Raw genomic sequence first — 21,854 nt, forward strand, 5'->3', positions numbered from 1 at the left:
CCTATCTCAAAGGTCATCTGCGTCAAAAGATCATTGGCAGTTCTACTCCTATGCATATTTGCTTGAATAACCTTCATCATTTACTGCTAGTTTTAGCCTTTTCGAGAGCTTCACGAAACGCTGTGCAGGCTTTTGAGCCAAGTACATGACTTCGATTAGCTTCGTCAACGTTAATGTCTGTGCAAATTATGCATCTCGGATTTGCTTTGCAACCTATCGCCCTATGCCCGGCTTCTCCGCACTTAAAACAAAGTTTGCTTCTATCTACACCTTTGCAGTTTCGTGCATGGTGTCCATACGAAAGACATCGAAAGCAGCGAGATACCACGATCCTTTTTCGGATTCTACAATCCAACCATCCTATTTTAATTTTACCCATATCTAAAAGTTTCTGGGCCTCCTTATCTTCTATCTCAATGATAGCAAGTTTTTGCCCTCTGCTGTTCGGATTATTAATTGACACTTTCAGTTCTCCTTCGAAATTCTGAAGATCCTGTCTTACAGCTTCCTCTACATCTAAAGCAGTGGTGATACTGTCCATGTCCCGAATTTCCAGGGTAGTGCGGGGAGTTAAAGTCTTCACATCGCCATCCGTTCCAAGGACATTCCTTAAAGATTTATTAAAATTGTCCCTGTTCTCGTTTTGCGTGTCTTTACTAAAAGCGAGAAGAATCGCCCCGGTCTGAGTTTTGCGAATAGATCGAATACTCACGCCGCTGTCTTCCGGTTTTATTTTACTCCGAATACCCTTCAAAACATCTGCAAAAGTCTTGCCATTTGTTGGTTTGATAAGGACAGCATCAGAACGATCCCTTGATTTTAAATGGGTCCGTTTATCTTGTTTTTTCCCACCATCAATGACCTCCATTCTGCCAGAATCTACCTTATCTGTTAAAGGTTGGATATCTTTATCCTCCTTCATTTCCTTCTTCTTGTTTTTTTTCTTATAGGAAATCTCGACCCATTTCTCCTTATCTTTCTCCTCCCCGTTCGTCACTAACGGTGTCGTAGGCAATTCATTTATCTCTACGGTTGTTTGTTCCCGTTTTAGATTTTCACTAGCTCTCTTCCAGGATGTCCTGCATGCTGCTCCAGCATCGAGAGCTTCCTCCAATTTTCGCAATCCATTCTGGATTTCCAACTTAAGGTTCTTAAGCGGAATAGCTAGAATGCTTTTCACCAATGCCCTAGCAATCTCAAGATGTTCCTCCTCTTTACGCTGTTCCTCCATTATTATTTCCTCATTCCTCCCATTAAGTACTTGCGTCATATCCTGTGTCCCAATACTGGCACATTCAAGTACGTTTGCACTCCTATTCTGATGACACGAAAGAGAGAGCTCTACCGAATCTTTCTGAACTTCTGCCTCCGTCATCGTGCAAGAAAGGAATCTAACTGGCCGTGACTGAGCCGCGGCGGCGAAGGATCCTTTCTTGATATCGTATATTCCTTGAAAGCAACTTATAACCTAAATCCTGAATGATGAAACACTTATCTACAATTAATTTGTCTACAAGTCAACGAAATAATTTGATGAAGTTGTAAAACAATACTACAGGTGCTAGAGGAATATTCTAGTTCAACTTCTAATGGCGCATGTAATTAATTACTTACGAATTCAACATAAGAAGTACACACACATATTCACCCATCTTTCCATCACGCAATAATAATAATAATAATAATAATAATAATAATAATAATAATAATAATAATAATAATAATAATAATAATAATAATAATAATAATAATAATAATAATAATAATAATAATAATAATAATAATAATAATAATAATAATAATAATAATAATAATAATAATAATAATAATAATAATAATAATAATAATAATAATAATAATAATAATAATAATAATAATAATAATAATAATAATAATAATAATAATAATAATAATATTATGATGTCTTCATCATCATTTCATCCTTATCACGATGCACAGGTCGCCTACAGGTGTCAAATAGAAAGACCTGCACCTGGCGAGCCGAACCCGTCCTGGGATATCCCGGCACTAAATGCCATATGACATTTCATTTCATAATAATAATAATAATTGTACTGGGAGGTACACCTCAACTCCGCTCATTTAAAAGAAGCGCCTTGAAGAACGCTATCTCTCACTCTAAACGTGAAACAGCTATGGCATGAAGTTGGGACATTGACCAGAAGATGTCACCATTGAATTATGGAGTAATTGTGTTATTGTGAAGTTGCCTAAAATGTCTGTATTTATTGGTTTTGTTTTGGTTTACATCAAGTTTGAACGTTTTTCCATAGATGTCACTATTAAAATCTGAGGTAATGCACTCTGGTGCAAGGTAAAAGAATTAGTGATTTAGAGAAGTTTTATGTCATTATGTTTTCTCAACTAAATTAACTTTAATTTATTTTGTTATTTCAAGGTTTGCAACACTTCTTTCTCATTCCGCCAGTTTTTGAATCTGGCCAATCATTAATTTTCTGTAAATATTTTTCAGCCAATCACTGGCTTCTTGTAGGTTTTTTGGTTTACCCAATAAAATCGAGAGGGTGTATCAGGATTTAGTCCAGAACCCTCTCAAACCGTCCCATCGCATATATAAGCTGCGGCCTTTTCAGGCTACCTTGTGTTTTGATCGCCGTATTTCTGAGACAGTGTGTGTTCAGACGGGACAGCAGGCAGTTCATCAGCCAAGATAATGGCCACCAGTCATATCTCTCTGTAGCTACCTCCGCAGACTTACATGAGGGGAAGGTTCGAATTTCTAACTATGTAACCACCTTTTTCTAAAATGTAAATTTTCTTTTGGCTAATGTAAAATTTCATAAAGTCTTTAACTGTAAATCGGGGATAGAGAGGTACCCAATCAAGTTCCCCTTCAACTTGGTTTGAGGTGACTATGATTTTGTAACTGGTTCTCTTTTCTGTAAATCATTTAATTCTTCTTCTTGCTAGTTGCTTTACGTCGCACCGACACAGATAGGTCTTATGGCAATGATGGGACAGGGAACGGCTGGGAGTGGGAAGGAAACGGCCGTGGTCTTAATTAAGGTACAGCCCCAGCATTTGCCTCGTATGAAAATGGGGAACCACAGAAAACCATCTTCAGGGCTGCCGAGAGTGGGGTTCGAACCTACTATCTCCCGAATACTGGATACTGGCTGCACTTAAGCGACTGCAGCTATCGAGCTCGGTAATCATTTAATTAACCTTCATTCTAGTCACCTCAGTGGCATGGGTTTAGCCTCTGCATCATCGGGCCGAGAGCCCAATTAGGGTTCCATATTTAATTTTCTAGGAGCTTAAGTGTCTGCCTCCATTCATTTTGTGGTCAGGCCAGTAATCTAACCTGTTTTTCTCTTCCACAAAGGCCCAGTAGTTTGGGTACTAGTTACCCCTGTGTACAAAATTGTAAGATTGTAGGTTGGGCCTAGAGAGGCCAGAAATTTGTAAGATTTTGGTGTAACGTTGCCTTAAGTGGGCTGTAAGAAATTAGGAGCAGTCTCCTTGGTTAAAGTGGGAGAGCATGTAAACTCTTTTCTGTGATTTCTAATTCAACTGTAATATTGAGGGGTGCTTTTGGAAGGCTGTAAAATTTGTATTGGTTGGAGCAAAGTGCCCTTGAATTGGGAGATTTCTCTCCTCATCTAAACGCAATATTTGCGATGTTTGAAAACTTGTAAATTTGGACCTGGAGCTTAGCACTTGTAATTTTCAAACCGCTATTTGTACCTGTAACTTTGCAATTTCACTAAGTGAAAAGTTTGTTAAGTTTGTGATTTAAAAAGAAATATAACCTTTATTTTAAAGTTTTAATTTAATTGTTGATATCGTAGATAGACCCACTTAGGCCCACACCTCCTTTCACCTCTCTCTGAACCACGGACACTGCATAACAATAATAATAATGTACAGTCCTAGCATTTGCCAGATGTGAAAATGGGAAAATGTGGAAAACCATCTTCAAGGCTGCTGAGAGTGGGGTTTGAACCCACTATCTCCGAAATGCAAGTTCACAACTATACGCCCCTAACCGCATGGTCTACTTGTCTATGTGTTTAGTATAACAACTTTTTCTAGTTTCAATCAGACTGATATTTTATCATTACAACATGCCTAAGTAAAATAATTGTAGTATAGTTATTTTATCAGTTAGTATATTGCTTCACTGTCATGAAATCTTTGTAAAGTATATAGTAATTTGGTGTTTCCTTCATTTTTTTCTTCACAGAATATATTAGTTTATTTCTGTTGATATTTTCATATTATTTCATATTTCTGTGAAGAAGATGAGAAGATCATATGAGACACTGCAGGTATTGAAGACAGGTAGAACACCAGTGGAAAGATTGGGAATAGGGAAGAGTTACAGAGTAGGGGCCAGGCAAGAGTTCATGGAAATGTTGAGTAGAAGATAGGAAGAGGGCCAGAAGAGAGAGAGAAGGGAGGACGAAGTAGGTTCTGTAGCCATCAGGGAAGTTAAGGGAGATCGAGAAAGAAGGGGATCTAATGAGGTGGGTGGGGTTGAGACTCTGGTCATGGGTGACTCTACTGTTAGGCAGAAGAAAGGGAATCAGGGTAGAGTGTTATCCAGGAATTAGGTTAAGGCACATGTTACGGGAAGTAGAAGGGAATGAGCAGGGTAAGGAGAAGGTGGGAATTTTCCATGCTGGTACTAAAAATGTAAGGCAACTGGTAATAGGTACTAACATAGGTGGTGATGTACAGGATCTGGTTATGACAGCAAAATAGTTTAAAGGAGTTGTTTTGCAAAACTATTACACACAGGAACATATTTTAAGGAAGTCTTATATTTGGTCTGCACTGAATTTAATGTTAAAACACTTCTTTATACAGCTTACATCACATCATACCTTCGCTTCATACTTCACAAAACATAGCGGCCATTACTACATTCAATTGGTTTTGTTTTCCTTAAGTGTCCAGCAGATGGAATTGTGCTTGACCAATTCGAGTAACAACTGGATAACCACTGTTGTCATCCTTTGGTACACCTGAAGAATCACAGTTTCTAGAGAGCACAATAGGGTCATCAGAAGACACTTTCAATGGATAAATCCTTTGTATTAGACGTAATAAATCGTCCTGACCAGATCTGACTTTCACTGTTCTGATGACACCACCCATACCTGGTATAACTTCAACTATGTATCCCAATGGCCAGTCTATACGCTTGAGATTGTCACACCCAATCAACACAATGCCCCCCCCACAGCTACAGTATGGGTTCCCTCTTTTTTATGATGTACCACCAACTGCCCCAAATATTCACTTCTGAATCTTTTCCTCAAATCCCTTTTCAAAGTTTGTCGATACCTAAACCTCCTTTTGAGACTCTTTGTGTCTATCGTATGGAGATCAGGAACACCAATCTCCCTTATATCTTGCACAAATAAAGAAGGGGAGAAAGGCACTGGTTCAGAACCTTCTTCCATTATATAAGTCAAAGGTCAAGAATTCATCAAACTCTCACAGTTTCATAATGTAGTCATCATCTACTCATAAGTAAGACATGACCTACCCAACATCCTCTTCAATAAATTTTTGAGAAGGAGTATTAAGCGCTCCCACCATCCACCGCATCAAGGTGCACTGGGGGGATTAAAATGCCATTCAATGCGCCTAGCAGTGCTGTACTTAGATATATCCTCCCAGTTCAGAGATCAAAGCAAATTAGAAGCCCCGGTGAAGTTCGTCCCATTGTCACTGTAGATAACAGAACATCTTCCTCTGCGAGCCATAAATCAATGGAGTGCTTGCAAGAATGCTTCTGTCGAGACGGACAATACCGATTCCAGATGGACAACTCTAAACACCGTGCAAGTAAAAAGGCACACCCACATTTTAATTCCACCTTGTAGATATAAGGGCCCGTTTAAATCCAGTCCAACATTCTTGAACACGGCAGCATCCCGTACTCGACTGGATGGAAGTAGAGGTGAAATAACTTCAAGATGTCTTTCACTGTGTCTCTTGCATATGATACACTTGGACAAAACTGACCTCATAGCTTTCTGACCATTTAAGTCCAATAGTGTTCCCTGAGGTTATTTAGCAGCATTTGCAATCCTACGTGTCCTTGTATCTTGTGTTCCGTCATGATTAACCTCTTCACTACCTCGTGTTGTGATGAAAATACTGCAGGCTGACGAAAGTCTTCATGGTCATCTTTGGAGGTGATCTTTGTTTTCAGCCTAATTATTCCTTCATCACCTTGAAACACTCTGAGCGTTTGCAGTCTGTCATCCCTCAATCCAAAAAAGGAGCCCTCTTGAAAAAACCAAACAACTCTTCTCTCTGAAGTGGCATACTCTTCCACAGTTAATTCTCTTCTCTGATGCAGATCTGTAGGTAAATGGCTATTACATATAAACCTTAGCAACCACCCCAACATGCAAACAATTCGTATAAGCTATAAATTTATTTTTTGTTCCATATTGAAGTGCAATTATAAGAATAAATTGAGAATGCAATATATCAAGTAAATGATATTACATAAGTCTTGGGACTAGTTTCAGCCACTTAGTGGCCATCTTCAGCCAAATAAAAATTACACAAATCATGTGATAACTAAAACATATGTATACTAGACAAAGACAATATTGTAGGAAGAATGATGACATTAAAATATATTATATAATAATAAAAAATGTTATGATTTTCTTGTCAAAATTTGATGTCTTTAAGTTGACTTAGGACCTCAGGCAAAGAAGTAAATCTCTAATGTCACATGTAGAGCAAGCACTGACTTGCGTGCTTAAGCAAGTCATTGCTTGTCCCCTATCCACTCCTTTGGCCTGCCTGCTTTCTTTAGGTTCCAGCCTTTTTAAAAGTTATTTCTACCTCTTCTAAAGTGAAGTTGTTAATGTGCAATGTATTGTTAGTGAAAGATGGAGCATTACGTATGTAATATTGTGCCTTATGCGGAAATATACTGCTTGGAAGTAGTCCACAAAATCTTCTACAATTTCATCCTTAGTATCTAGTATGTTATTTCCATATTTGTAAGTGATGCAATCCCTACTGCTCTTTCTCCTATTTTTAAGGTATGCCCAGAAAGATCTGGCATCATTATTGATACCATATTTCACTGTCTCAATGTATCTCTTGTTTGCAGATTTAATTTCAGATTAAATTTGAGTTCTCAGCATTTTATATTGACTAACATAATGTTCCATAATGTGCTTTTGCTTTCTGTAATATTCTTTTTCTTTCAATTTTTGAATCATGCTATCTGTAAACCAAATGGGGTATGTTTTGCCTTTACTTTTTTTTTTTTTTTTTTTTTTTTTTTTTTTTTTTTTTTGTAGGAACCAATTCGTTTATAGCTGAATAAAGGTTGCCATAAAAACAGTCTACTGCAGCAGCATCTTCAGCGCATTCATATAGAGAGTTCCAAATATCTCTAAGCCTCATGAACAGTCGTTTGTAGTTCACTTTTTAAAAATTATATGAAGTCTGGGGAGTGGTGTTAGGTTTAGCCCAATGCAATGTACAGTAATTCATAGCTCTATTTCTAGGGCCGGGTGGTGTACATCCTCTGGCAGTTGCAGGTCTGTGCTCTTTGTGCATTCAACATTTGAAATATTTTTATTAGTCATTACTAAGTCTAAAGTTTTTCTGTTACAATTTAAAACTGAATTACATAACAGCAGATTATGAAGATTAATAAAATTTCTTAATTGCTGACTTTGTATATTCGTGCTTAAATGACTATTCTTGTTACTAACTGACAGTATGTTTAAATTACCGAAAATGCTGACATTATTGTTGTGTAGCTCATAAAGAGATTCTAGCCAGCCAAATATTTCACTGTAGACAGCTGGTTTTGAGGAAGGTGGTACATACACATTACCAATATATCATACCTTTCCTTGAATGACAACTTTCAGTAAGAGCCTCTCAATATTAGTGACCTGCTCAGGCTTGAGTACAGTTAATCCTCTTCTGACAGCAGTGAGCACATCCCTGCCCCTCCTAGTGCTACCGTCATCCCTGTACACTCTCATCTGTTCACTACAGACCTCACTAACGAACACAGTAGAGTCCAGCCAAGTCTCTGTTAGGGCCATGAACTGATATTCATTGGCCTGAATGTCCTGACTCAGTTCATCAAGATTTGTTTTTAACCCGTGCACATTTTGATAATAAATATTAAGTCTAGTGTCATCCATTAATTTACAGCTTATTTCGGTTATCCTGGTTGGTAATAACAACTACTTTGGAACCCTGAGTTTTACACATTTTAATTACTCTGTTTCTTACTCATATGTACGCATAGTCCTTCTCTCTGCAAACGACTTGGGCCTGGGCTGGCTGTTTCCTTTTCTGCGGTGACAGACTCTCGTTGATGTAGATGACACTGTCACTTGGAAGATCTGCGTGCCTTGTGGAGAGGTTTCTCTTCAGTCACCATCATTCCATGAACAGATCTTTGTCCATCCGCCTTACCAGCTTCACTATAATTCCACTGTGTTGTTGGTGCAGGGCTTTCGGGAGGCAATGACATGCGTTTACCATCTCTTCTTTCACCAATGTGTCCAGAGTACATCCAATCTTCTTAACTGTGTCCAGTACAGTTTCATTTTGGATATCAGGAACACTCTAGATTTCAATTGTGTTCCTCCTTGAGTACATTTCTGTGTCATTCACTCGGCACACTAGGGATTTTATTTTTTGTCTTAAATTGCAGTTTTCCTGAGTCAGGTTTTCTATACACTTGTCAAGATCAGTTTGTTGCTTCAAAATAAGCTGGGCCATATTGTCCAACTTCTTATAACACAGTTCGAGTGAGTTCCCTAAATCAGTCTCTCTTATCTTCTGGTCTTCCTTCATTTGTCGAATTTCTTCGGTTAGTTCTTTTGGAAGAGAAAAGATACTATCTAAGTTTAGAACAGTATTTCCCACTTATTTCTTTTTACTGTTGTCAGCTTCACTTACACTGCAACTTCCACAGGACCACACACTAAATCTATTCAGGTTGTTCACACATTTCTTGTGGCACCACTTTTTGCACTGAGCGCACTGAATCTTGACGCCTCTTCCCAGGTCCACTCCACATTGCTCGCAAGTGCCCATTCTGCTATGTTCACAACAAGTTCCGGAATTAATACTATTTTGGGATTCCCAATGAGTAAATTAGTGTTTTCCTTTAATAACTTGACAATATATATCATACACTTGAATACATCAGGTGTGCACACTGAAAACCCCGCTGTTAAACACTTGAAATTACACACCTTTAAGGAGCTTGTTTCACATGTACTACTCACTCAGATGCCATCTTTATGGCATGGTACCAGTGTATGGGATACTCACCAGGATTACTTGATTAAAGAACCTGAAAACATAAAAAAGAAAGTTGCTCATTTTTTTCTAGGTGAATTCTGACAAAAGAGTAGCATCACGAAAATGTTGCAAAGTTTGGGCTGGGTAGACTTGAAAAAAAGGGGACGAGCTGCTTGTCAGAGTGGTATACTCTGAGTTGTCACTGGAGAGATGACATGTAATGACAATAATAGATGAATAAGTTTGTGTGGTGTTTTTAAAAATAAGAAATATTACAATATAAAGATGAAGTTGAAATTTAAGAGGACAGTTTGGGGCAAATATTTATTTATAGGAAGAGGTGTTAGGGATTAGAATAATTTACCAAAGGAGATGTTTGACAGATTTCCAAATTTTTTGAAACTATTTAAGAAGAGACTAGGTAAACAACTGATAGGCCACCCAGGGCGCTGCACTAAATGCAAATCTGTGGTAACCAACTAATTTTTTTAACCTAGCAGAAGCTATCGATCAGCACAGAGCTGTGGCATGTGTACATCCTCAAATACTACAGATCTTGTTTGGAATCAAACTCCTTATCTTGGCAATAGTATGACAATGACTGATGGTCTATGTTAATGAGGTCTGCTAACCCCAACCGAAATAACTGGACCACCCTGAGAGAAGAAACTGTACCTTGAGTGGATCTGGACTGACGACGGTAACCTGATGTCCTCGAGCCGCCAGAGCTTTCATGATCGCTTGGAATGGCAGTTGATGACTGATGGCTGGTGTGGGAAAGATACCAAGGATACGAACTCCATGGCTACCACACAAACAGGTCAGAAGCAACAAAGCGACCAAGGAGGTGATCACTGGGCTGAAACAGACAAGGTAAACCAGGTTAAATATGAAAAGTGGACTGAGAAGTACTGACTCTCAAATTGTCTATCCATACTGGAGTAATGCAATAATTTCAAGAGATTAGAAATTTTGAACAAACTGGCCTATTATGTTGTAAATAACTTTTCATGACTTTTCCTAACGAGTCCCCCTTTCCCTCCCCCTCCCAATCCTCAATCCACTTAGTTGCAAATATGTACCAGCACAGACACACTAGAATACCATATTTAAAACATATACAGCAGTGGACTGCAATATCAAAGCACCTTCAACCAATCAATCAGTCACTACTGATCTGCATTTAGGGCAGTCGCCCAGGTGGCAGATTCCCTATCTGTTGTTCTCCTAGCCTTTCCTTAAATGACTTCAAAGAAATTGGAAACTTATTGAACATCTCCCTTAGTAAGTTATTCCATTCCCTAACTTCCCTTCCTATAAACAAATATTTGCCCCAATTTGTCCTCTTGAATTCCCATTGTATCCTCATATTGTGATCTTTCCTACTTTTAAAGACACCACTCAGACTTATTTGTTTACTAATGCCATTCCATGCCATCTATCTACTGACAGTTTGGAATATACCACTTAGTCAAGCAGCTCATCTCCTATCTCCCAAGTCTTCCCAGCACAACCTTTGCAACATTTTTGTAAGGCTACTCTTTACTGGGCTTGATAGCTGCAGTCGCTTAAGTGCTAATGCCATACTAGCACAGAAATCCAGTAAATGCTTCCCGTTCATATTAGTTTCAATATCTTCCCCACATTTACCAATCACCTTTTTGTATTCTTCAGTTCTTTCTAAACCTCACACTGAAATTGCCCATTAGCACTATCCTATCCTTGCTGTTGACCCTGACTACAATGTCCTCAATGTTTCATAAAACTTGTCGACTTCATCATCATCTGCATCCTCACATGGTGAATACACTGAGACAATTCTTGTCCTAATTCATCCAACTGCCAAATCTTTTTTTTTTTTTTTGCTAGGGGCTTTACGTCGCACCGACACAGATAGGTCTTATGGCGACGATGGGATAAGAAAGGCCTAGGAGTTGGAAGGAAGCAGCCGTGGCCTTAATTAAGGTACAGCCCCAGCATTTGCCTGGTATGAAAGTGGGAAACCACGGAAAACCATTTTCAGGGCTGCCGATAGTGGGATTCGAATGTACTATCTCCCGGATGCAAGCTCACAGCCGCGCGCCTCTATGCGCACGGCCAACTCGCCCGGTACTGCCAAATCTACCTATACCATTCACTCATTTAAGTGCCTAACAGAAACTATGTTGCATGCAGTAGTATTCCCGATGAATAGTCCTATGCCCTTTCCGTTTTTTTTTTTTTTTAACACCTGTCAAGTACACTTTATAATATCTTCCTCATCATCTTGCCTACCCAAATATCATTAACTCCTAACACTTACAAATGCATCCTCTTTGCTGACTCAGCCAGTTCTACTCTCATAAGCCACATTAATAATGATAGCTCCCCATCGAATTGCATTTTGTTCACCAAGTTGTTTCCAAGGAGTCCCTCGCCTGTCAAATGGGGGTAAGACTCCGTTGCTCCCATAGGTCCAAGACTTGCTTAACAACCCTATATAATACAATGTTCCAGCAGCAATATTACCTGGAGCAATGGAAAAAGCCAAGATTATAGTATTCGGGAAACATAGCAAGATAAATCAGACCCAAATAACTACAGGCCTATCAGCCTCCTCGATGCCCTTAGTGAAGTTTTCAAGAAAATACTGCTAAAAAGCTTATCCGGCATATCAAGGAAAATGGAATCATCTGAAATGAACAATTCAGTTTCGGATATGGTCACTCTGCCCCGCAATTGCCTACACAATTCATCGATCACGCAACCCTCAGCCTAAATAAGCAGAGGGATACGGGTACCCTCTTCCTTGATATCCAGAATGCATTTGATAAAGTGTAGCAAGAAAGCCTGTTAGCGAAACTAATAGACCATGAATTCCACCCAGGCTTGTATCTGGAGGGCCGAGAGTTCCAAGTAAACATTCATAATATTAGAATTAGAGCGGACATAGCCCAAGGGTCATTAATAGGCCCAATCCTATTTGTCCTATTTACTAATGACATGCCAACAGCCGAACTCACTACCATGCACTTCTATGCTGATGACACTACCATCTCAGTACAGCACCCACAACCAATGAGGACTTGAAAGAGGCTACAGTTAGTGCTACACACTCTCAAACTAAGTGGTGCATTAAGGTAAATGTAGACAAGTGCCTAGTTGTGCTCTTCACAAAGAAGAACGAACCAACATTAAACTGCTCACACTATTTAACCAAGATATAGCATGGCACAACAAAGCAAAATACCTAGGAGTAGTCCAAGAAAGGAAGCTTACCATGCTACATCCCATTAAAGCCATACAGCGAAAGACACACATACAACTAATCCAGCTTTATCCAATACTGAACCGAAAATCCATTATTAATAGAAAGATAGACATTAATATGTACAAGGCCTTAATTAGGCCAATAATCAAGTACACAGCCCCAGCGTGTTGTCACACTGCTATGACGAACCTGGGTGAGCTGTAAAGAATAAAACAGAAGTACATCCGAGCAGCGGCTAGACTCACAACCAATATGTCACCTGTATCAAATTGTTGATGGTTATGAATTTCATGTTTTTGGTCCGTATTGAACAATATATAAGTAATAATAATAATAACTTAAATGTTTCCACCTTTTCAATACAATATATTCACAAAATTACAAAATTATACGGTACTAGTTTCGACCCATCTAGGGGTCATCATCAGCCGTATTGGAGCAAAGATCATTACTTGTATCAAATTGCGAAAGTCCGCTCGTTAAGACAAAGGAAAACGAACACTTTGAATGTACACAATATCGTGGAGTAATAAGATCAACCCACTAGTGATTGGCATTGGACGCTACGACATCAGTCTTTACACAAAGTACCCCACACCGAAACACATTCTGTTCAGACACAGGGTTAAGAGGCAGGAGATTCAAAGACAACCCTCTCCTAAGCTGCCACCTATACATCACTACACATGATACCCACTGCAGACACTATGTATATATGACACGATGTAGGTATGACACTTATGTTACAGCTCACTTCATCCCGAGGGACCCAGGTGAGATAGGATTGATAAAAACACAACAAGATAATGGCTGCGAAGCCAGGTGACAACGGACGAATCAATCCACCTTAGACACCCGACAGAGACACGGAAGCAGAAAACCAGCCCTCACCCTACCGTGAAGATAGCAACTTATTGATCCATTTTTCCTTTCTATTGTTATTTTGTTCTTCTTCACTTATCGCTTAGCTAGGATTCTAGGACACGAGATCGGTCAAGCAAGCCCACACTCCACCAGATGTATATAAACCCTGTATCAACTTGAATATGTACTATTTATTTAAACAAGTTCAGTTTACTTTAGTTACAGATATGCAGTGACAAGCGTGTGCCATCAACATCGCAGGAGAGGGACATCAACAGGAGAAAGAAGATAGCCCCTTACATTATGTAAGGCTTGGCTCTTACTCCCCTTCCCCACACAGAGACTTGACGAAAGGGACCACTGGCTGCTGGACCATGGGACCAACCTGTGGCCTAAAGTCCGGATGCTAGTAGACCTGAGCCGCACCCGGCAGTGACAAGACGTACTGGTCCCCATAATAACGTACAAACACAAGGAAATGGTTATGATATGCATTACACACATTCCGAACTAACACAACCTCTGGAACATACCAGCCCACATCCTTGCATGTGCTATCTAAAATAAGTCAAGTTTTACATGTAGGCATCTTTTCTTTCTGCCTATGTGGTTTTTTCCTGACCCTTAATACCATGCCTTAATAAAACCTTTCCAATAAAAATCTTGCCTGGTAATGAATCTGATGTGGGGACAGGCAGATACTTCTCATAGTATCACTTCCCAATCCTCTCTGCTATCTCTTAGAACTAATAGCATGTTGGAGGTGATGTAGATTTGAGCTGATTGCCATGCAGGGGATGCAGGCTGCGTCAGGCTTCCTTCACATACACCGGTTTTGACCAGCCGGTTCATGCTGGACGAAGTAGTTGATTATGTAGAAGCATTGTAACTTTCACACATGCCAGTGCCTGGTAATGTGCTGGGTAGCAGCCGGACATGCTTACTGCAGGATCCGGTTGCCAGCCAGCAGCAGGCCTACAGTGGTGCACATGACAGTATGAGTGTTTTCACATACACCGGCCATCAATCGTCCGTTTTCTCTCAGAAAGTACAGCTGAGTGTAAATATGGAGTATGTCAAAACTGATATAGAACTATTGATATCGTTGGTTGAGGCCAGACCAGTACTGTGGGATAAGTCAAGTGATATCTATAAAGATCGGGATGGTACACAGAAGGGGTGGAAAGAAGTATGTGAAGGTCTGAAGGAAGATTTTTGGAGAATTGAGTGATAATGAAAAAAAACATTTTTGGTAAGTAACTTTAATTGCAAGTGATGGCCTAAATACAGAAACACATTTTCATTATTGCATTTTAAACAGACACAGACACTGTTAGGTCTTAAACCTTTGATATTTGCCACTTGATGGCACCAATATCATTAAGAAATAATCAGCTAATGCATTCCTCAATTTGTTTGCTCCCAGTCCACCTCATGCTGTGTCTTGAGATGGCAGGTCTTCTAATCCAGTTATTGCCATGGTATTCTCAGTCTCATAACCATCTAGTCACGGACAAAGTTATGTAGAACAACACAAGCTTTCACAATGTCTATGGCAAAATCAGGATTTACATTTATAGACCTGTGTATAATTCTCCATTTATTGCTCAAAATTCGAAATATGCTTTCAACATATCTCCTTGCTCTACACAGATGATAAATGAAAAACCTTTTTATCATTGTGAAGTTAGATCCTCCATATGGACATAGTAGATATCTGTGCAGTGCAAATGCTTCATCCCCAACAAAAAAGAAAAATGAGGCACATTTAGACTCTCTGTGCCGGGAAGACATCTCTCCTCTGGTAGCTCCTGATTATTTGTCTCAATTGACTTCCACAATGAACACTTTTTGAAAATTGATGAATCACAGTCATTTACATACACAAATCTATAATCTGAGTCTGCTACAGCCATCAAAACTACAGAAAAATACTTGTAATTATAAAACATTTAACCACTGATAGATGAACGAATTATTCAGGTATGTTTTCCATCTACTGACCCTCGACAGTGAGGAAAGTCAGCTTCCTTTTCAAATTCTGCATCACTTGTTTCCCAACAGTCTTTTGTAGGTGTAGGAATACATTCCTGTTGTAAAGTGTACCAAATACTGGAATACACATCTCTAACTATAGAGCTGGCTGTTGAGATGCCAGTTCTGTAATTGTAGTGGAGGTCTGTAAAAGAGCATCCACTTGCTAAGTACCTGTGTGTATCATTTACACATAACGAAGTAATGAAAAAATGAGGAAACATGAGAGATGCTTTTGTTAAATCATGTAAAAATGCCAGAGAACATCAAAGGAGCAGTTCTGAGGCTTCCAAAAGTAAAAAAGTATGTCTACTTTAATCAGTGAAATTTTTTAACGAAGCTGACTGAAGGGCGACATACAGAAAGTAGCTTAACAGACAACACACAGATGGGGATAAATGATTATACTAAACACTCTCAGGAATTGAAAGGGCCGAATAAGAAAAGGGTTCCCAAAGGCGTCGTGAACCTGATGAGCTAGAGATTAAAATGTTGCAGGCACTTGAAAGTAGTAGCCAGCCAAATCGCCACTTATCCTTCTTCAATGGTAATATATCTTCTTTATAAATATTTGATGATGATGATGAAATCATCAAATTCCAAAGGAGACGTTCTTCAACTCATAGAAAATATTAAGTGTACAAAAAGACAAGGTTTTTATCAGTCTCCAGCCATTTCCGGTATGCAAACACCATGTCAACACAACATGTTCACTCCAGGTCAACCGCTGGCAGTTCAAGGAAATTCCCTGTGTATTAGTACTGCGTCATCGGGCATGCAATTTCCATCATTAACCCAATATTTTAAACAACTTGTGGCACACATCAGTCTACAATGTCGGCATTAGAAATCAATCACTCAGACAGTGCGAATAAAATTATTTACTGTATAGCCTAAATCATAGTGATTCTACTTCTTTACTCATATACAAGATGGCTGTGTGGATGAAGTGCTCTGTCATTATGCTGTAAGAAATAAGTGCCTGGTCGGTTTTTAAGGTGTCATTGCCAATTTGTGCTGTTCATTCGTGGGTTTTGATAGTGCACTGATATTATCCGGCGGAATCATGGCTCTTTTTGTGAGTTATTGTACTTGGGTATAATGGATTTGGTACCAACGATAGCAAACATTTTAACCGATCTTGTTATGTCAATCATAGATTGCATGTTATCAAGCAAACCATCCGTTGAAACTAATGCACACGTTATACTACGTTTAACTCAAATAACTGCCAATAGAGGCTGGTGAAGGGGGCCGCGATAATATGGTCCTTAGTTAACACTCTCTTTGCAAGAGACCAGTCTGACCTCTCCGTTAACTGATAATAATTCTGCCGTGATCGCTAGGCGCTAGATTTTAGTACAGTGACTCTATATGTACAGTGTGACCAAGGCCAGTCCAGACGCCATGTTTTAGCCAAGTACTCAATCAGCTGATAGATGAAGGAGAGTGATATTATTAGTATTTCAATAAATAATAGACTAGTTATGTGTATAGGCCTATCAGTATTTGTTATATCCAGAGTCTGACTACCTGACGTAAGACTTCAAAATTTAGTTATACGTGGTATAGACCTACAAGTCACTATTATTGAAGAGGTTAGAAATTCTCTGTTGGTAGCTAGGCCTATCATAACATTTATATTATAATACATGTGGCATAAAATAGTATAGTCATTGTCTTGAATAATGTACATGATGTCTGTAAAGATAGCCTACATAATTTTTTTTCCATTTGCTTTATGTTGCACCGACACAGATAGGCCTTATGGCGACGATGGGACAGAAAAGGCCTAGAAATTGGAAGGAAGTGGCCGTGGCCTTAATTAAGGTACAGCCCCAGCATTTGCCTGGCGTGAAAATGGAAAACCACGGAAAACCATCTTCAGGGCTGCTGACAGTGGGGTTCGAACCCACCATCTCCCGGATGCAAGTTCACATCTGCGCCCCCCTAACCGCACGGCCAACTCGCCCGGTCATTCAAATTTTAAAAAAATTATAAAATTATATCAGGTTACATGGTTTTACATATCAGAATATACAACGCAGTATCATAAAACTATACATAGAAATGTACTTTTTATACATGACTTATCGGTATGTATATAATCTGAACACACGCAGAAGATAGAAAATAATATGACTAGTTAACTGATGGGTAGACAAAATTGTGTTACCTAGCTCCATATTTATGCTAACGTAATATAAGTTAGCATAATATACTGTACCATATTACTCGTGGTACTAATAGAAATAATAGCGGAAAATTGCTGCTCTTTAGTGGCGAAAACAAGCAACTGCCATGGTCCCCGGATTGTGTATAGTGCTCCTTTAATGATGGCTACGGTTTGATCCCCGCAACTAGAAATTAAATATTAGTATCACTTCACAACAGGCCTATCGTTTGAGAAAATACTACCTGTTGCTCGGTGAAAACAAGCAATTTTCCTGGTCCCAGTGTACTTGTATTCGGGACTCAATTATCGACCACCCGCTGTTCGATTTCCGTGATGTGCGACTAATTCTGTGCCCCGGTTCGGTTAGTACCGGTAGATATCCGCTGTATTTTAAACATTCTATTTGCTACTATCGCTTTTACTAATACATTGTTATTACTGTTATCATTAAATTATTCTTTTTCTATCGCTCTTCCCAGAACTGTGGGGTTGTGTGGGGGAACTGCGTCATACATGTATATTTGGTCCTGTTTAATGGCCGGATGCTATTCCTGACGCAAATCCTATATGGAGGGATGCAATCACTATTGCGTGTTTCTGTGGTGATTTGTAGTGTGGTATGTTGTCTGAGTATGAAGAGGAGAGTGTTGGGACAAACGCAAACACCCAGTCCCCAAGTCCGAGCTATTAAAATACCCCACCCGACCGGGAATCGAATCCGGGACACACTGAACCGAAGGGCAGTACGCTGACCATTCAACCACGGAGTTATTATTATAATGTATGGGAAAACTCAACTTGATGCTAGGCGGCACTTATAACCACGTCATTTAATAGATGAATACCCATAAAAGTTTGAATTCGAGAATATGTCAATCATAATACCTCTTACGGTGAAAATGAATGAGACTTACAGTGAATGATTGGGAGTGACCTTTCCTGTAAGTTTTGTTTCAGATAAAACAGATATTTTCAGGGATACTTGAAAATTTGTGAAAAATAATATAATCGTGAAAATCACTGTTATTTTGCTTACATGGTAAAATTTATAAAACATAAAATGTCGGAAATTATATTCTAAACAACTTTCCTTATGTACGGCGAATATTAACGGAGAAATCTGACATTTACTGTCTTGACCTCTGTAAAATTACTAACCCATTTTGTTATTATTGTTACCATTATAATGCACGAAACAACTCTACTCGTTGTTGGGAGTGTCTTATATAACGTGCTGAAAACAAGCAATTGCCAAATTTCACTTTTAAAAACCTTTCCTGATTTGTTTCTGCAACCATAAGCATAACAGCCTGGCGTAATTTTCTTCAAAACTCAGACCTCAGAAATACGTAAATTCACACACATTTCTTAACTAATAATACAAAATAATCTTTCGTGTTTAATAAGAACATATTTTCGGTGTATTAAGGTTAAAACAGGTAGCCTGTACTTCGCTGAAATCGCATAAGAGTGATCTTACCCTGTGCTGAATGCATACGTTTAAATCAGCTGACGGGACATTTGGCTAAAACAAGGCGGAGCCAATCAGAATGAAGCAATCGTTGGCCACACTGTACATATAGAGTCACTGTAGATTTTATTTAAGCTGTTATCTGGTCGCTATGGTACTCCGCCATGAATTATCATACCATCGTCCTCATTCAAAATGGAGACCGATTTAGAAACAAGAAATAAATACCTTCGCTGTGACAAAACCTTTTCTCATAAAGGCTTGCTTGTCCACATGGGGAAGAAGCATAAAGATAGGTTAGGCCAGAAAGAGAATCAGTACTACGTCCCGACGGAACGACCTACTAGTTCTACGGGCTCCACGGGAATATTGTCTTCGTTAGAAAGAAATTTTAGACCACAGTATAAATATTCGGACTCTGAGACAGAGTGTGAAGATGTACAGGGTGAACAAAACGAGGAGACTGTGAACAGACCGGAAGATAATTCCGATACGCGAAGAACCCAATGCCCTCACTGTAGTGGGTCTTTTCAAGCATATGGCAAATCAGTTTCTGCAAAATTGCCCCCTCTTAGTATTATTGGTTTCGCCGATGGCACAGTCATTGTTGTCAAAAATAAAGAAGCAGCTCTTGAGTTGACACGCATCGCTATCACGTTGTTCCAGGAAATCGGTCTACATTTAAATGCCAACAAATGTGTGGGCATATGTATTGAAAAGGGGAAACTCGTGGACGGAGTGCTCGATATTCACGACAATATTCGGATCAGTACTATTAAAGAAAGAGAAGAAATTCGATATCTTGGCATCACTTTTAACGAAGCACTCACCTTTGATGCGAACAGTTTCTTTAAAAACCTTACACAAAAAGTCGGATGCGCTTAAAGCCTCACCTCTGTTAAAGGCAGATCAAAAGTTCATTGTTTTGAACAAAGCAGTCAGCCCTACTCTCGTGTATGCTTTTCAGACCGCTGAAATTAGACAAGTACCGCTTAGCTTCCTGAAAACCGCCGACAAAATGGTAAAGAGCTCCCTAAAGGAAATTTTTCTATTACCCACGGATAAACCCGATAGTGCTCTGTATTCTGATTTAAGATTCAGAGGCCTCGGACTTTTCAAAGCAAGCTGGGAAGTACATCTGCAACAAATAAGCGCATGCAACGCTCTTCGCCGAGCCAGCAATAGCTACGTTTTAAAGATGCGTGATCTGACATCCGAAACGACGCATTGTCTACAGGCCCTCAACATCACATATATTAACCGATTCTCCAATAAAAGCAGTGACCTTCCAAATCCAAGAAAAACCCGCCAGGAACTAAGAAGTCGTGAAATGGCAACTTGGTGCTCTTGCCTCAGAAGGGGATCGATGTAGAGTTGTATAAAGAATACACTCCAACCAATAATTGGATTAGGCATCACCAGGGACTTTCTTGTAGCGAATGGCAAGAGGCAATCAAGATGATATCAAATGTTTCTGCAGTACGAACTATCCCGGGCAGAACTCAGGACGGAAACCTCTGTCGCAGATGCGTCAGAGAGAAAGAAACACTGGCTCAGAAACTCACGTCACCACAAGATAAGATCACTGATTGCAGAAGAACTCCGTAGCAAAAACTTCCGTGTATATGAAGAAGTCCACGGGTTGTCTACGACAGGAAGTACAAGACGAAGTGACATATTTGCCTTTAAAGATAACGACAAGAAAGGCTTGATTATTGAGCCGACCATCCGATTCGAGTATCATGTCGGCCAGTCTACCGAAGTTCATCTTGAAAAGCAGAACATTTACGCGCCCACCATTTCGTTCTACAAAAACTAAATACCAACTGAATGAAGTAGAGATTATCGGTCTAGTAATTGGTGCTCGTAGCACAATACCTGCCTTGTTCGTAGAATTCTGGAAGAAGTTCGACCTGCCTATGAACAGCATCGAAAGAATAGTTACCACCACCATACGTGGATCTGTACACATCCTGAAATTTCACCTGTTCGGACCTCCATAACCTAAAAAATCCGTATCATCGCTATATTTCTATATGATAAAAACATTATCTATCCTGATTTGCTTTACTTTGTCCATTGTGGCAACCCGTAATTGCAGGAAGTCGTTGATTCGTTCAATAAATATATACCTACCGATTTGCTTTAAATTCTCTTCGGCCATTTTCTCGTGATGCTTGTACTAATACGCGAACGTTTTCTTGAGCCCTGAGCTCCCTAGTGCTGAATCGGTAGACCTCGGTTATCTTCGACATCCATATTGGCAACCTTTGAAACACAAACTATGAATCGCTTATTCATCGCTGTGCGACATCTGGCGTACACTTTACGAACTAGTACTGTTGTCGTTTACACAGCAAAGCCAAACTATATAATTCATGCTAGTAACAAGATTCGCATCGATAAATGTTATATAATATTAAATAATGTATGTGTGACACAGTTGTTGACGTAAGATAATAAATGTTTAGAAAATTCATATCGATCGATCATATTATCGATTCAATTCAGATTTCATTTCCATCCAGTTGGCAGTATAACTGGAACCGGCAGCGCTCCCTCCTTTCTCCTCACTCCGTAAAAATCGGGCTCAAGAAAAGGTTCGCGTATAGTATATACATAGGGCTACAGACAGACAGACAGACAGACAGACAGACAGACAGACAGACAGACAGACAGACAGACAGACAGACAGACAGAAATTACGGAAAATTAAAAAGTGCACTTACCTGTTACTGTGGGCATGACCGATA

General features: G+C 39.4%; 1 protein-coding gene across 1 annotated transcript in view; it reads right to left on the reverse strand.

Annotated features, from left to right (window-relative positions):
• Positions 1–21,854, reverse strand: part of LOC136866672 (UDP-glycosyltransferase UGT5-like) — a 139,461-nt gene that overhangs the window by 114,037 nt on the left and 3,570 nt on the right. The window contains exon 2 of the mRNA XM_068226584.1: positions 9,982–10,165. Within this exon, the coding sequence (XP_068082685.1) occupies positions 9,982–10,165 (184 nt within the window). The remainder of the gene's footprint in view (positions 1–9,981; positions 10,166–21,854) is intronic.

Source organism: Anabrus simplex, chromosome 3 (genome assembly GCF_040414725.1).
Source record: "Anabrus simplex isolate iqAnaSimp1 chromosome 3, ASM4041472v1, whole genome shotgun sequence".
Taxonomy (NCBI): domain Eukaryota; kingdom Metazoa; phylum Arthropoda; class Insecta; order Orthoptera; family Tettigoniidae; genus Anabrus; species Anabrus simplex.